Consider the following 15,957-nt stretch of genomic DNA (forward strand, 5'->3'; position numbering starts at 1 on the left):
GTAGAGGCAGCTTAGTCATTTTCTGACTAGTTAGGTCTACACATATTTCAACACACCACAACTATCCACTATCCACAAACACTGTCTCGCTCCTTATTTACTACAGCATGGTAACTAGTTTTTGCGAACAATCCCACAATGCAATATTTCGCATTTTGCACTTTTACAATTACAGTTGTTTTAAAGAAAAGCAATACCTGTCAGTGTACACCATGTACAAATCACTACAGAGTAAAATGTTCAGTATTACAGTAGTGAGTTGGTTATGCAGTTAAACAGCATGTCAACATGTCAAGAGTCAAACCTGTTTTTTCCAGTAGAGACACATTTCAAATATCGTCAACTGCTGTAACTCTCTTTTCACTGGCCTCAGCAAAACATCCCTGGATTGTTTACAAGTGGCTCAAAATGCTGCTGCTAAGCTTTTGAGCTTTTTGAAGGTCTCATGTGACACCACCATGTAACGCTGTCCTATGTCACCAGCGGGTGTCTGAGATCCTCTGATCGGGGTTTGTTGGTTGTTCCTCGATCCAAGCTTAAGAGCAAAGGGGCTCAGTATTCTAATATTTACTCTCATATCACACAATCTAGAGTTATGATTTTGTTTTGAGTGTGTATGTTTTTTCTTATTTGTATTTTGCTCGTGAAGCTTCATGCTTCTCTTCAAATTCTTGGTTTTGATGGACAAAAACAAATGGAGGCAGATCCACTGAGGGAGTGTGTAAATAGCGATGCTGTTCTGTTGTCACATCAAATTAATCAACCAAATTCATCCCCTTCGAAAATCTATTCTCTTGTTGGAGGTTGCAGCTGAGGATCCAGTGCACCAGACTGTCTTTGAAATGGAAGGTATTCCCCTGTGCAAGTTATCAGTTGTCCTTGATTCTCAGCAAGCAAGGACCAAACAAGGAAAGCAAATGCCAGGGTCACATAAGTCATTTCCATCATTTGCTGAAGGGTCTCATTATGGAGTCAATGTATTTAAACGAGAGACATCTCGTGTGTCCACCGAGGGCAGTAACAGACAGCTGTGTGTAAACAGATGAAGGCAGGATCCAGGTCAACTTAACATCAGGCTGCATCTGAAAGAGCTGAGATGAGAAGCCACATGTGCCCAAAGTCTAGAAATCTGTCCCGTGACAAATACAAAAGTTTATGCATCAAATGATTTGTTCATTGTTCACTTCTGTTACCAAAGCAGTTATAAAAAATAACCCCTCCCTGTTACTGGAGCATTAATTTAGTTTAGTTAGTCCTGTTTGCTAGATGAGGTTGGGTAATTTCTACATTACTCACAAAGTGCAGGGTACGTTGCATGTGAATGTGATGCCGCTCAATTTTTGATTTAGAAAAGGTGTGTACAGCTGTGACTAACGCTGAGAGGGAGTGCGAGGGAGGGTGCAAGGAATTTATGCCTGACTCATGTTATGGTGACGTTGTTCATTAAGTGTCTGTTTGGCAAAAGTATCCATTCACTGCTGAAGTCGAGCCAAGCTGTTGACCTGTTTGTTGGTCAGTCCTTCACACAAACAGGCTCAGTATAATGGCTGCCATATGAGAGGCAGCTGTCAGCATCAATTCATCTCATGCTCATAATGGATACTATAATATATTACTTAAGTTTAATCAGCTTGATTCATAAAGTATATACACCTTTCTCTAGATTTGATCAGTAATCACATATACATTTGTATTTTTGATCATTTAAATGTTATTTATACACTATCTGCCGCTGCAGTGGTCCAGTGTCCTCCCACAAAGCAATAAAGTTTCAAGTTATTTCATATTTTTAAATCTGACTTGACACAATCTTACTGGACAAACAGAAGGACAAAGTGTCACCGTCCTAAAATTCCTGTTAGTACATGTGTGTTTTTTTAAATGGAAAATCACACAGAAAGTGGAAGTGTGTGTCATTCATTGTAATGTGTTGTTAAAGCAGGGATGACACATGCAGATACATCAGCAGGAGGCATCTGGGGGGAGGGGAGCACTTCTTGTTAATTTGAAGTTGAAGGAGACTGACTGGCATCTGGCCACTCACTGTGTCAACTATTCAAGTTCTGGAAGACTGTTGGGACTTTGGTGAAACTGAGCAGAACTGTTGGTGACTGGAACAGTCTGCAAGCTAAAATGTCAGAGTTACATTTTATATATTACAATGTAAAATCTTGCTTGCTTGCCTCCCAGGAGTAACGTGCATGAGCAGATAAACAATCCTTCAAGCAAGAATTTACATCAAAGAAAGCGTTGTTGGATGCTTGTGCAAAATAAGTCTTTACTCAAGTGTAAAGAATTTTAATGCAAATTCTGGCCAGAAATCCAAGTAGGTCAAGATTGTGAAAGAACAAGAACATTCCTGCCTTAATGCTTTAAATGTAGAAATCACTTTATTTAACAAATAACTGAGCCGATGTCTGCACTAGATTCCACCTTTACAGCATTGTTACTTGCATAAACAGGCTTTAAACACATTTCAGATGCGAATGTGATGTGTCATTTTTATAAACTTTCCTTCCCTTTTTTCAGTTCATTTTGCCACTATTCACCACACTGCACTACAAAAAACAACACACAATCTGTCTTAACTATCTATCTGCTGTCTGTAAAAAACAACCCACTGCTGTAGCAGTATAGTTGAAACTGTGTCACTGTGTCATATGTAATGGCGTGACCAATCACAGCGCAGGTAAGCATGAGTGGCTGAAGGGGATCTAGCAGCAACCCAATCACACCAGCGTGCTTAGCCAATCAGGAGGTTTCTAGTTAGAGCACAGCATCTGTCTGTGTGAAAATACCAAACCGTCTGAATGTGTGGCCGTGCAGTGGATGTAAACATGCAGAAGCTTGTTATTCTCAGCCCCTGCCGACAGAGCTGTGCTAGCACATGTGTTTCCGAGAGCTAATGTGAACATGTGTGATAAGCCTCCTCCGGTGTGTAAATACATGTGAGAGTGACAACAGTGTGCATGCGTGGGAGAGGGATCTGCAAGAAAGGTTAAAGTTGTGGTTATTGATTAGACCAGATTCAGATAAGCCGCATTTTTGTCTCTATTGTTATATGAAAATGAAAAAGCCAAACTCAGCCTGTCCTCCCCTTTTCTCTTTAATGGGATTATACATGCTTCTTGGCAAGAAATGAGCCAAGAGACAATTTTGTCCTCCACTGACCATCTCTTCTAATACTGAATTTTGCACAAAACAACCTGCCACAGTTTTCCTTTTTAAGGCGCTGTACAAATGTCATCATTCCCTCATCCTTCCTGAGACGCAGCTTTAATGCAGAGTTCCCTTCGTCTGTTGCGCCATGTAGAAAGAAGAGCCAGTACTGGTTTGAACTAGTATGATGTGTTACACAACAACAGCACGTCTGAGGAGAGTCATACTGTACACGAACTGACAGCAAAGCCACAACTTTTAAAAATGATGGATGCTGAGCGCACGTGATGCTTTTCTTCTGTGCTAATTTAGCACCATTATTTTCAATTATAAGCAAAAATTGCGCAAAGTTGGAGAGCATTTGCACTGCCTGATGTGCACGCAAACTGACCACCGTCTTAACATTGTGTTTTGGCCAGGGGGCTATTGTGCAGCTCCATTTATGAGACCCCATTTCATGTTTTTTTCCCCCCCTTACATAACATGAGCTTTTTTTTCTCCCACTTCACACAAGAACCACCACGATCCAGCCTGTACATTCCGGTGGTCGTCATAGCAACAGGGCAGCATCCCTCTCCATCCTTTGTCCAGTGTCTCCCTGTCGTTTGAGCTTCCCAGGCGGAAGGCGGTTTGGATTCTGCATGCAAATCGAACCCCCTAATTGAGCTTCGAAGCGAGGAAGTGTAGGGGATTTTAAATGGTGACTGAATGTCATTAGGTGCTTTTCACAGATCATAGCGAGGTGATAAACTCTCCACATACTGCAAAAGCATTACAACACGAAGAGGAAGAGAATCAAGTCATGCAGCTTTCTGTTATCAAAAGCACTTCCACAATGTTGCCTTTGGTAATGTTTTGATTGTGCACAGGTCCAATGAGATCGAAAACATACTGACACAGGTGGTTAGGGAAAAGAATGGGAAAAGAACATGGTGTCCCTGTTTACTTCTGAGAATGCTTCACTGGGACTAATGCTCTGCACTGGAGTTTGTGTGTTCAATCTAATTCCCCTGTAACTGTATGCAGCAGTCAGTGAATGGTGATTTTGGATGTTGGTCTGTGTCATCTTTGTTTGGGTCTCCGTTTTGGCTGTTTTTGGTGAGTGGGAGGGAGTTTAACTTAACATTTTCTTCACTATTTTCTAGCTGTGTTGCCCCACAGCTGCTGTATGAGTGTAGGCAGAAATAGAAGTGTGGATAAGGAATATGTTTGGGCCAGATTAGCCCCATAGTTGTTTCATGATACTTTTTAAACTGTTCTTAAGCTGCATTCTGCACCACAGTTTTGTTTACAAGTAACTGTAACACAAACTCGAACAAACCCACAAAGGTATGCACTAAGCAAAGTTTAAAGGGCAACGAGGTTGAAGAGTTTGACAAAAAAAAACAAAAAAAACACCAAAACAGAGTTAGAGTACATGTGTTGGCTTTAAGCCAGCCAACATCCTCTGAAACAGGACTGAACCTGCCTTCAACTTCACGATTGGTTAAACTGTTCCTGGCAAAGCCAATCAGCGAGCTGAGCTAACGTTCTGTTGTGGGGGCACTCGGGATGTAGGGGAAAGGTCTCAAAGCAAACTTTGTTGCCCTTCCCCCAAGTGGAGAGAGTTCACTAGAAGTAAAATGTTTACGTCGCATAAAATGTGTGTGCTTCATGTAAAATGTGGTTGAAATGTCTCTTTGTTCTGACTCCAAACTCTTTCCTACAGACAGATTTGACTTTAACACTGCTGAACTGGCACATATGTTCTGAACAAGCTGCAGTCTGGTCACGAACATGTCAAGGCTTTATGAATAATTAAATGCTGAGGCATTTAGGAAATCTATACATTTATGGTTTGCCTGTATTTGGATGATAAATGTCAAAAACGCTGTTAAAAAAAGAATCTGTCATGATGTACTTTCTGCAGAAACTGACCCTTGATCCAGTGGTGCCATACAGATGTTTACAGACTAAACTGTACACCAAAAAGATTTTTCTGATGTGTCAACCTACTTGTCTGGTTTGTTTTTCTTAACAGGCCAGACGAGGCAAATACAGTTCTCAGCTGTGGCTGTGCAGTTTGTGACACAGCACTTCTGGGAATGTTTGCCTCTAGCTGTTGCAGTGAAGGAGTATAATAACTGTCTCGTGAGTACACCAGTTTCCAGTTACTTCCCACCGGGTTCCAAAAACCAGCCAGAACAAAGCTGCTGTTGAGCCTCTGCCAAGATGGCAGCCAGGGTGAAACATCAGAACATTTGGCAAAAGGCGCCGCAGCCAGACAGCCTTTACTAGTAGTACCTTTTGGTGCACTTTGCTTTACTGTGGTTTAGTGTTCACTGCTCCTAAAGTAAATTGCTGTTTCAGAAGCTGTTCGAGCAGCTTTTAGAAAAGTAGGAATTTATATTTTAGGTTCGGTTAATGAATTAATTATGGCATTCGCAAGATGACCGCTTCTTCAGACCAAGTCATGTGCATTTAGCACCAGGGTTTTATGGGATGTCTGTCCAATTAATTCAGGTTTTAAGAAGCACTGAGCTCCAGACTCCTGAGTGTTGCACACTAGTGTTCAGTCTACACATGGCTAAACCAATGACAAGCTGTGCTTTTACTTAGCAGCTGGAAAAGTAAAGTGACATCCCATGCCGGTACCTTGTTAAATGGTAAAGTTTGATATTTGGGGAAATCTGCCTGTTTGTTCTTGCAGAGTTAGCCAACATCAATAACACTTATGTGCAGTAACTAAAGGTGCAGCCAGCAGCTGTTAGCTTGGCATTAAAACTGGAAACAGCTAGCCTGGCTGTCTCAAGGTGTCTCCCAACATGTTAATCAGTAAGCTTTAGAGATGCTGGTCAGCAGATTTGGTGACCATCAGACAGAAAGGATAGCTGCTTCCGCCCCTCCTCCGTCTGAATGGCAAGCCAAGCAGCCTTACATTTCCAAAAGAGTGGCATTCATCATCTCCAACTCTCAGCCGGAACGGAAGTGAACACATTTCCCCAAAATGTCAAACTATTCCTTTAAGGTCTTGAAGTCAAGAGTCATACAGCCATGTTGTGATAAAAATAAAAGTTTTAAATGTATCAATAAAAAACACCAGGTTCAGTAAACGTGATGTTTTACCAAATCAGGTGCATTACAATATCAGTTAACAAAAGGATAAAACTCCTTGAGGAAATCTACAAATGGCATTATGGACAGATCAACCACATTTGAACAACATAGTCTGGGTACAGACATCTACAAAGTGTACCATACAAGTTGACCCAGTGTGTCAAAATCTGAAGACAAACATTGCCATTTAAAAATAGACACTTCGTAAAATCAAAGAATTAGTAACATTGAAGACTGGAAAGTTGAAAAGGCAGGTCAACATATTAACAGTACATGAACTAGTCAGATTTATTAAGTTACACATGCTACCCAGCCTTAGCAGCTCTACTCCTCAGTGTCTCTGTGCTTTAGTTTTAGTCAGACAAAGGGAAAGCTATGACATGGGCTATAAAACATCGTTACAAAAGCCAATCCCTTCTAAAGAAGAGGGGAAGGACGTACCCTGCCATTACCAGCTCATAACTACCAAGAATCTCATTACCGTGTCAAGTTTTAAGTTGACCAGCCAACTTTAAACCATTAAAATGCATGTTAAAATCATCTCAGTGGGAGGGGGGGGGGGGCAAGATACAGTACTAGTGTAAAGAAAAAATAAGTCAGGAGGGCAGTAGGAGTCAGTCCGTGAGTTGTGGATTTAGTAATCCGCAGGTTCCTCTCCCTCCTCGCTCAGCAAACAGGTGCGGATCAGGGCCTCGGTCACACCGTACGGGTCGCAGTTGGCGGATGGGCGGCGGTCCTCGAAGTAGCCCCTCTTCTCCTGGCCAACGCTACGAGGAATGCGGATGCTTGCACCACGGTTAGCCACACCTGCTGAGAATTCGTTGATGTTTGAGGTTTCATGGTGGCCGGTGAGACGGCGGGCGTTGTCGAGCCCCCCTTTGGGATCATAGGCACGGATGTGATAGCTGTGCCTCTTCCCAAGCTTCTCAATGGAATCCTCAATGGCTCTGAAAGCAGAAATGACAAGATTCCCCATCAGAAATGTGAAATCAGTCACAGAAACCACTACATAAAACAGGGCTGTCAAGTCAAACCCATGCCGCTTTTGACACTCACTTCAATCCCCCTTCTTCCCTCATCTCCTTTGTGCTGAAGTTTGTATGGCAACCAGCACCGTTCCAGTTTCCAGGAATCGGCTTGGGGTCAAATGAGGCGACAACGCCAAAATCTTCACAGACACGGTGCAGGAGGAAGCGGGCGACCCACAGATGGTCACCCATGTTGATCCCTTCGCAAGGTCCAACCTGGAACTCCCACTGAACACAGAGTAAATAATATGTTACATTTAAAGGTTACATTTAAAACATGCATCATCATCATCATCATCATCTCTTCATCATCACCTGAGCAGGCATCACTTCTGCATTTGTGCCACAAATCTGGACTCCAGCATAGAGACAAGCTCTGTAATGAGCTTCCACAATATCTCTTCCATAGGCTTTGTCAGCTCCCACACCACAGTAGTATGGACCTGTAAATACATTCATTATTAAACCATCCAGACACCAAGTCAGGTTATCATGCAGGAAACTCAGTTACATAAACTTTAATAGCTGCTTACCCTGTGGTCCAGGGAAACCATTAGATGGCCAGCCAAAAGGGTGCCCGTCTGTTCCCAGGATGGTATACTCCTGCTCCATGCCAAACCACGGGTGCTGGTCCTTCACCATGTCCATCACCTTCTTACATGTGATGCGAAGGTTGGTTTCTGCAGAGAAAAAAAAACAAAAAAACCCCTCAGATTAGAAGACTGACACCAACACAGTCAAATCCAGTTTAACCACTTATGTTATCTCAATAGCAAGTCAAATTATACAGAGCCTTCTTCTCAGAACGTTCAAAGTGCTTTAATCTTCATTATGGAATAATTTAAGAGTTGCTTTAAAGTACTAGAGCTGATAAAAAAAAAAAAAAAAAAAAAAGGACCAGCCAGTGAAACTAATATAATCAGCTTCAGTCTGAAGTTCACTTCATTGTGATCCTTTGCCAGATTAAGGGCCACTTTACCAACACATCTACATGTGCATGCCTGAGCTTCTAATACCTACATCAGTGTGCATGAACATTAAAATGAATGAAGCCATCGAGTGCAAACGAGTACTGGCGTATACACGTCTGTTAATGTGTGCATGCAACACAGCCATGAGCAAACCTTTCAAGACCTGAACAGTTTGAGGGGAACCAGGTTAGATTACATGCTTGCCCCCCCCAACAGAATAAGATAAAATGAATAAATAAAAATAATCATGGTTGGTTTCTTAAGCACGACACATTTCTAGATCCAAGTGTGTTTTTATCCTGTGTTATAAAGTGATGCCCCCCCCAGTTACAGCATCTTTAGCACTATATTTTACAGTCAGTACTGAATTTTGTACAGTGCAACAGAGTCTGAAACGCCACCATTTGCATTACATTGCTGCAAATCATCCCATCCATTCCAGCTATAAACTTCATTCTGTTACCTGAAGGTTTGCCGTTGTACTTCTGCACTTCGCACAGCACCAGCTTGTTGGGGTCTTTGCGGAATGGATCCCGGAACATGGCAGCGGGAATCAGATACATGTCGCTGTTGGAGCCCTCAGCCTGGTAGGTGCTGGAGCCATCGAAGTTCCACTCAGGCAGATCTTCAAGAGGAAGAGGAGGGCAGATGCGTTACACACAGCGAGACTTGGGGCATCCTTACAAGGCAGTTTGAGGAGGATTCGGAGGGCTGCTTACCTTCGATGCTTTTAGGCTCATAATCCAGCGTCCTGGTTTTGCAGCGGAGTCCCTCTCCGGTTCCATCAATCCAGATATACATGGCCTGGACTTTATCCCCCTGAGGGAGATCCATGTACTGCTGCTTGACAGCTTTACTCAACGTGGCGCTGGCGGACGTTGCCATCGTATTTCCTACTATAACACACCTGAGGATAAGAAGAGCAAAGCAGAGCAGGTATGAGACCACGAGGCGCTCCGGATCGTATGTTGCGTAACCGAGCTTTGGGGGCGCAAAGGAGAAAAAAAAAAAAAAAAACACCCCCACACACAAAAACAGTACCATTGTCTCTTCTTCCAGAAAGGAGAAGGGGTGAAAACATGTTGAGGACGTAAAAAAAATAAGGCACATTTCGAGTTTTTTCCTTCCCTACTCTACTTTAGAAACAAAGAAAAGCCTCTTGGCACCGCCTGTGCGTCATTATTGTGGTTACATTCATCCAGACAACGTTTCCAGCTCCACACAGAGGGTTAATGGAAAACATCAGAATGAGATTAACAAAGAAACACACACACACACACGGTGACTGACTATAAACTTTATCATCAAAACGCAGCTACACTGTACATCCTGTTGCCTGTTGTTGTAGTCATGGTTACAGCAGCCCGTCAGAACAGAGTGAAGCAATATTACATCACGGTCTTCCTCATTGGGCTCCAACACCCACTGCACACGACTATAAACCACCATCAAACACAGGACTCACACAGGGAAACCGACTGAATCTCGTGCTGAAGAGACATAAATGCTCAAGTCAAGTCGGAGTTCATTGTCTAAAAAAAAAAAAAAAAAAGTCACAAGAGCACAAGGCGCGCTCCTGTCCTGAAGTTAGAGACGGAACAAAAGCAGAAAGAGAGGAGGAGGAGGAGGGGGGGGGTAAGAAAAGAAAATATTACCTGGAGAAACGAGGAAATTGAAATAAAAACTAAAGGACAGACGGGTCCAGTGTCTTGTCTTTGGATGCCTCGCTAGTGTCTCTCTCATTCTCCGGTACCGAAGCGCTGGATCCGGCCGCATTTATAAGAGCAGGAACTGGGATGTCTGGCCTGTGATTGGTTGAGAGGCGGAGCGCGTTTACTCCGAGGCGATTGAAGACACATGCAGGCCGATCATTGGACGGGCTGCGACGCCCTCTAGCAGGAGCTTAGCCGCGTGTTACTATGCGTTACCCTCCACTCGTGCATGTGTGCGTGTGTGTGTGTGCGTGGCCATATCCTCACATGCAGACACGAGGAAATTGCAAACTAAAGCAAAATCCCGCAAATCGAAAAACGCACCAACGAGGCTGAGGTGATGTGGCTGTGACCACTTCCTCGGAAACGTGCCTCTTTGTTGGACTCGACCGCGTGGGACACGGCGTACACCATCCTGTGCCTCAGCGTAAAATCCACCAGGTACTTCTCGGTCCAAGACGTCACCATGTGGTCGAGGTCGGCCACTGCCACGGAGTGCTGGTTTCAATGGGAGAGGTTATGTAATCCCATTAAGAAGCATTGGATGGCCACTTGAGCAAATGAGGTGTATCATGCATCCATAATAATCATTATTAAAACAATCCAAAACAGCGCACAGACCGTTTGACATCTTCTCTGAGGATGTTTACTGGCGAGCAATCGCATAATCACCACATTTTATTGGTCTAATATCAAATGAAGTGTGCATATGTAGGCCTCCACCCACAGGATCAGCAGTAAGGACTAAAGAGAGGATGCGTTTGAGGCAAGATAGGTTCACATTTCTTAAAGTGGTTGGTCAAATTGTGTGACAGGAATATAAATTGTAAGATTAGATCCTCTAACCGCCACACAATCCTCAAGATGTAGGAGAGCTCAAACCTGGAGGGGGTCAGGGCCTAAAATGGCAGCTAGCTGTCCTGCTAAAGCCAGCCCCACTCAATAATAACTATGCGTGTGTGTATGTTAAAGGAACACTCCAAACCCCCTTAACGGCTCAAGTGCTCTTTGGAAAACATTCTCTCACTCTACTAGAGGGTTGAACATAATTTTTTATTCCCTCATGTGGTGTTTTGGAGAGTGCTGTCTAGCACACTGGTCCACATGGAGATCTGAGTGATTGTGAAGGACATGGCATATGATTCACAGTGCTTTCATACTGAATCCTGAAGTGACCCTGTGTGGCCTGTGCACGGGGACGGTGTCGTCCTGGAGGAGGCCGCTTCCACCAGGATAGAAATGTTTCATCATAGATTAAAGATGGTCGTAGGGCTCGAGTAGGTTTCAGTTTCCCCTGCTCTCGTATGCATGCATGCATTTTTTATGCACTTTTTCCCACGAGTTTGATGGTATCAGATGGAAAGGAGGCTTGTTGGATACCTTCTGAGGCTATTATAAGTGAGGGTGGTGCTGCAGGGAGGCATGAATGAGAAGGTCTAATAATATGGTATCGTCAACATGAATGAGGAGGCAGTGTAGAAACAAAGTGCACACCAGGAGCAGCTTTTGTCCAGAAAGATACAGACATTCACCACTGATGAGAAAGAAAATTGATTCCAGCTCATTCATGAAATGCTTCTTTCACAGAGGCATTAAAGGGGGCTGAGCAACCCTGCAACCCGCTTTTATATCCAACAAGCTTCAGCGAAGCAACAGGGTTCCCCTCTCCTGTTTGCATGCACACTGTTATGTCATCCTCTGTCCATCACTGTCAGTCTCTTGTTCATTTTCTTCCCATATCAAACTTTGTCTGGTACATGATGAACACATCTATACAGGATCATCTGGTGTTCTCATGATGACCTTTGGGCCCTGGGGTAAAATACCAGGCTGCACCATCTGGGACTGTTTCTGGAGCTGGACTCGTCTTTGAATCTGTTACTAAAGACAGAGGATGTCTCCACTAAAGCTCTGCAGCAGGTTCTACCCAGTAATGCTGCAGCGGTGTATCTCGATGTTATTGTGAATCATCAGACAGAAATGATCAATGTGTATCTTGGCATGGCATGTAGCCCTGGATTCAAACTGATGAGCAAGAGGTGCGGCCAGTGAATTAAGTGACAAAATATTGGTATTAACATCAACAGACTCTGCTGTGTATGAAAAAACCTTGATGCAGAATTGCATTTCATTACTTTGGTGTGCTTGGAGAATGCATCCATTGATGTGCCCTTTACTTGTAATCTATAATTAAACCTGAATCCATGATACACTGGAAACATGAGCAACTTTCTGCTGTTTTTTTTTTTTTTTTTTCGCTTCAGTGGACGTACAGCACCACCTGATGGACTCAGAGCTCCACAGCAGCAGATGAAGAGGAGGAGGAGGAAGGCTCTGTTTCAGCCTTAGCGTGGCAGCTCTAACACTGAACCATTGAAAGACCTATTACCTCTGGAGGGGCTCAGAAGACGAGATCCCCTTTACCTGCTCGTTACTAAGACAAGTAAGACCATTTTTAGCTGGAATTATATATATATATTGTTGAATGATGTTAATAGTAAGTTTTCATAAAGCTGTTTGAAATCAATATCACGAAAGTGGCAAGAATATTTTCCAGTATCTATAAACATCACGATGTAGCGAATAAATGCCCATATAAAATTATCAAATGTAATGAATATGAACTTTTATTCTCCATCATAATATAAATAGATAGAAGTTTCACAAAATTATCTTAACTCAAAGGCTGCTTAGTATTTTTCCGAGCTTTTAACTGCGTCTCTGAGTCTTCATCAGTGGTTGGAGTTTGCTCAGTTGTCGTGGCGATGGACCAACTGTAAACATCCATCATATAATTGTAAAATCAACCACTAAAATCATCGTACGAGTCAACAAATGAACACATCCCCTGAGCCTTAATAGTATATTAAGAATGTATATATAGAATATATTCACTATTATTTAGTGTCATTCCCATTTGAAACTAAAGCACAAACTATCAAATACATACAAACTACTCTAAAACTACTCTAATAAGTCTCCTGTCTGTTCCCAGAGGATGATGAAGCCAGCGTCAAGTGACTCCTTGTGCTCAAACAAAACATGTTTCACAGATTTCACAGCTCAATCTTTGTCACATTTGCCTGAGAGCAAGAGGCAAGCTGCTCCCACAGTCTGTCGATGGTTTTCTGTGAATCGGTGCCCAATATAGAGAGAGGACACCGCTAGTAACCAAAGGGACGTGACTCCCGCGTCATGCGCTACCAGACTGGTTCCTCCAAAAGTATTTTGGAGACAACAAAATGACAACATTTGAATTTCTAATCAATGACCGGCCCAAGATCATAGGTCCGCCATTTTAAAATACAAGATATAAGACTCATTTATGGACTTATAGACCATCATTGTCCCTGGAAAACAAAAAGTAAGAGCATGTATGAAAAGTTGAAATTAAGTTAAGAAGTTAAACATTTTAGAAGAGTACAGAAGGGTCTTTTAATACTTTCCCTAGATGTATATATTATTTTCCCTGCTCTTGTGAGATTTGTTATAGTATCAAATAATCACATTTCCATTTTAGTTTTTTGCCATAGAAGCCAAATATAATGTCTTTGTATCAGGGCTTTATTTTCCTTCAGGAGTAAATGTTCATCTCTCAGCTCGTTCTCATTCCCAGCTCGTCTGATGTGCACTGTTCTGTCAGACGGACATATCTTTATGATCAAATGTTATCGCTACTGAGTGGTATTATTTTTCATTAGGCTTAAATCATCGCTTTATCTGCATCATAACAGAATGCAGAACGACAGTAAAATTAAATATGTCCAATTGAGCTACCCGTGAGCATAAAAAAACCCAGATAGGGTAGAAGAATTTATCCAACATGTAGTTATTAAAATTATAAAGAGGGTTTGTGGATTCACATCATTTAGTATGATTATTTCTTGTGCCTTATTTAACTGATTTTATTTAATGATGAGACAATTTGGTGTTTGAATGGCGTGAGTGGCTATTTACATCATGTGGCCGTGCTGTTCATCATAAAGCTGAGATATTTATCACTATATTTAAAAAAAAAAAAAAGCTGAAACCCCTGTCAAACTCAGGGAAATGTGCTGTGCTGTCGGCATTTCAACCAGAATACGTCATTGCATCAGAGTGCAGACTTGCTGATACTGTGGGAATCTGATGTGACTGTCGGTTCAAGTCTTATCAGTATGATGACACTCATTTCATAATAGAGGGAGTTTTCCCGCTTTTACATCTGATGAACGTGTCCCCATCTCACCTTATCTTACTGATTATCCTGATAAACATATCAAAGCAAACGAGTGACTTCACAAAAGCTTCTCTCCCACAAAGGACTCTACTTTGATGCCAGGAATGATGCACTAAAAAGGACTACTGGACAGGGAAGGAACTCCTGCTGCATCTTTGTAGGTGGGATTTATTTTTAGTGTGACACCCTCTGTGGCCCGTTTAAGACCCCCATAAAGCCCAAACACAGAAAAGAATAAGGAACAATGTTGTTGTAGGAGGCTTCTGATGCAGAAATTAAAGGGTTTTCAAACATTTTAGTAAGTTTTTAGAGAATGATGTAATGTTGCAACTTCGGCACAGGGAGCAGAATTTCCATATTTGCCTGCCACATCGTCTGAGAAAATATGCAGAGCAACAAAGGGTTTGTTTGCAGGGTTAGTTGATTATTTAGCCCCATAATTGTATATATCATGAGCAATAATCACATAATACTATTTTTTTTAATGAATAGTTACCTATTGTTAAAAGAAACAGGAAGAAATTGTATTTACAAAACTGAATTTCATCTTAGGTGTTAGATGGTCCCAATCCCAGTAATTTGCTGCTGAAAAGCGAAGACAAACATTACACTTGCTGCATAGTGTGTTGGTGTTTTCATTTACAGCACTGTCTGCAGCGTCCTTTCTTCGTCCTCACATGTGATTAGGTCTTTGTGTACATCCAATCGGGGGCCATGTCCGTTGCCTGAAGATGGTCTTGAGAGTTGTGTTCACCTGAATTGGATCAGAACAGAATCAATTAAGATATATGTCAAAAAAGCATGAAGATATTAGTCGGAAATTACTATAAACAGAGAAATATTAGATTGATATTACATTTTTTATTATAGCACATTGAGGTCAAAGGTCATGCCAGAGATTCCAGATCTTAACAAAGCTTTGAACCACCGAGGGTGTGGCTCGCCTCGCATGTATGGCTTAATGCTGCTGAATTTGGAGAGGAATCATCATCTCAGTGTCTCTCACAGTGCCACCTGCAGGCATTTCTCACTGAATGAATCAAGACACGGTCTGACTTTCCAAAGTCTGGCTTTGTTTTTCTGTCTCAGACTGTCAAGTTGTTTACAAAATGTAATGACATTAACAGAGATTGCAATCTGTTGTGTGGAATCACAACAGAAGTTGTACGCCTACTGTGTGTCTGTACATACGGACTCCAGACATTTACATTAAGCTGTACTTTGAAAGCTGTACTCACTTGTTTTTTTGTCAGATGTCTTCTGACACAAACATCTGGAAGTACCTCAGTGGTGTGTGGAGGGGAATGACTTCACCTGTGATATCCAAACCAGAAAAAATCTGTGCTGGGACTTATGAAATCTTTTTTCCTTGGTTGGGGCTTGACGTCCACATCTGCCTCTTTGTCACTCGCATCAGTGTCGTCTGATTCCGTCTCAAAATCACCCTCTCCATTTTGGCTACAGTCACATCCTGCGCACCATTTAAAAGACGTCTCTTTGCCGGTGACATTCTGAAATGGATCAGTTCACCATAATACACTTTCTTATTCAGTGTCATCATAAAATTCAGTGTTTACTAGACTAGTTATATTTAATTAATTAATAGCACGTTGCTGATTCAATCTTTACGGCCATAGCAATCCCTTTGCTATAGCAGATAGAAAAAGATGGATAGGTGCACCTCTATGTTACTGCAGTGGAGGATTGAGAGCCTCCACTGCAGTAAAGAATGCAAAATTTGTAGTTAAATGGCTAAATGGTTAAAGTAAAAA

The 15,957-nt window shown here is 42.1% G+C and overlaps 1 protein-coding gene across 1 annotated transcript; it reads right to left on the reverse strand.

Moving 5' to 3' along the window:
• Positions 1-6,195: 6,195 nt before the first annotated feature.
• LOC139213953 (glutamine synthetase) lies at positions 6,196-10,018 on the reverse strand. Its single transcript, XM_070844675.1, has 7 exons — positions 9,910-10,018; positions 8,974-9,161; positions 8,718-8,879; positions 7,817-7,963; positions 7,599-7,726; positions 7,312-7,511; positions 6,196-7,202 (listed from the first exon to the last, which is right to left on the reverse strand). Exons 2-7 carry the CDS (start codon positions 9,137-9,139, stop codon positions 6,890-6,892), a joined length of 1,116 nt encoding a protein of 371 aa, XP_070700776.1. The 5' UTR covers positions 9,140-9,161; positions 9,910-10,018; the 3' UTR covers positions 6,196-6,889.
• Positions 10,019-15,957: the final 5,939 nt, after the last annotated feature.

This window comes from Pempheris klunzingeri, chromosome 15, assembly GCF_042242105.1.
Source record: "Pempheris klunzingeri isolate RE-2024b chromosome 15, fPemKlu1.hap1, whole genome shotgun sequence".
Taxonomy (NCBI): domain Eukaryota; kingdom Metazoa; phylum Chordata; class Actinopteri; order Acropomatiformes; family Pempheridae; genus Pempheris; species Pempheris klunzingeri.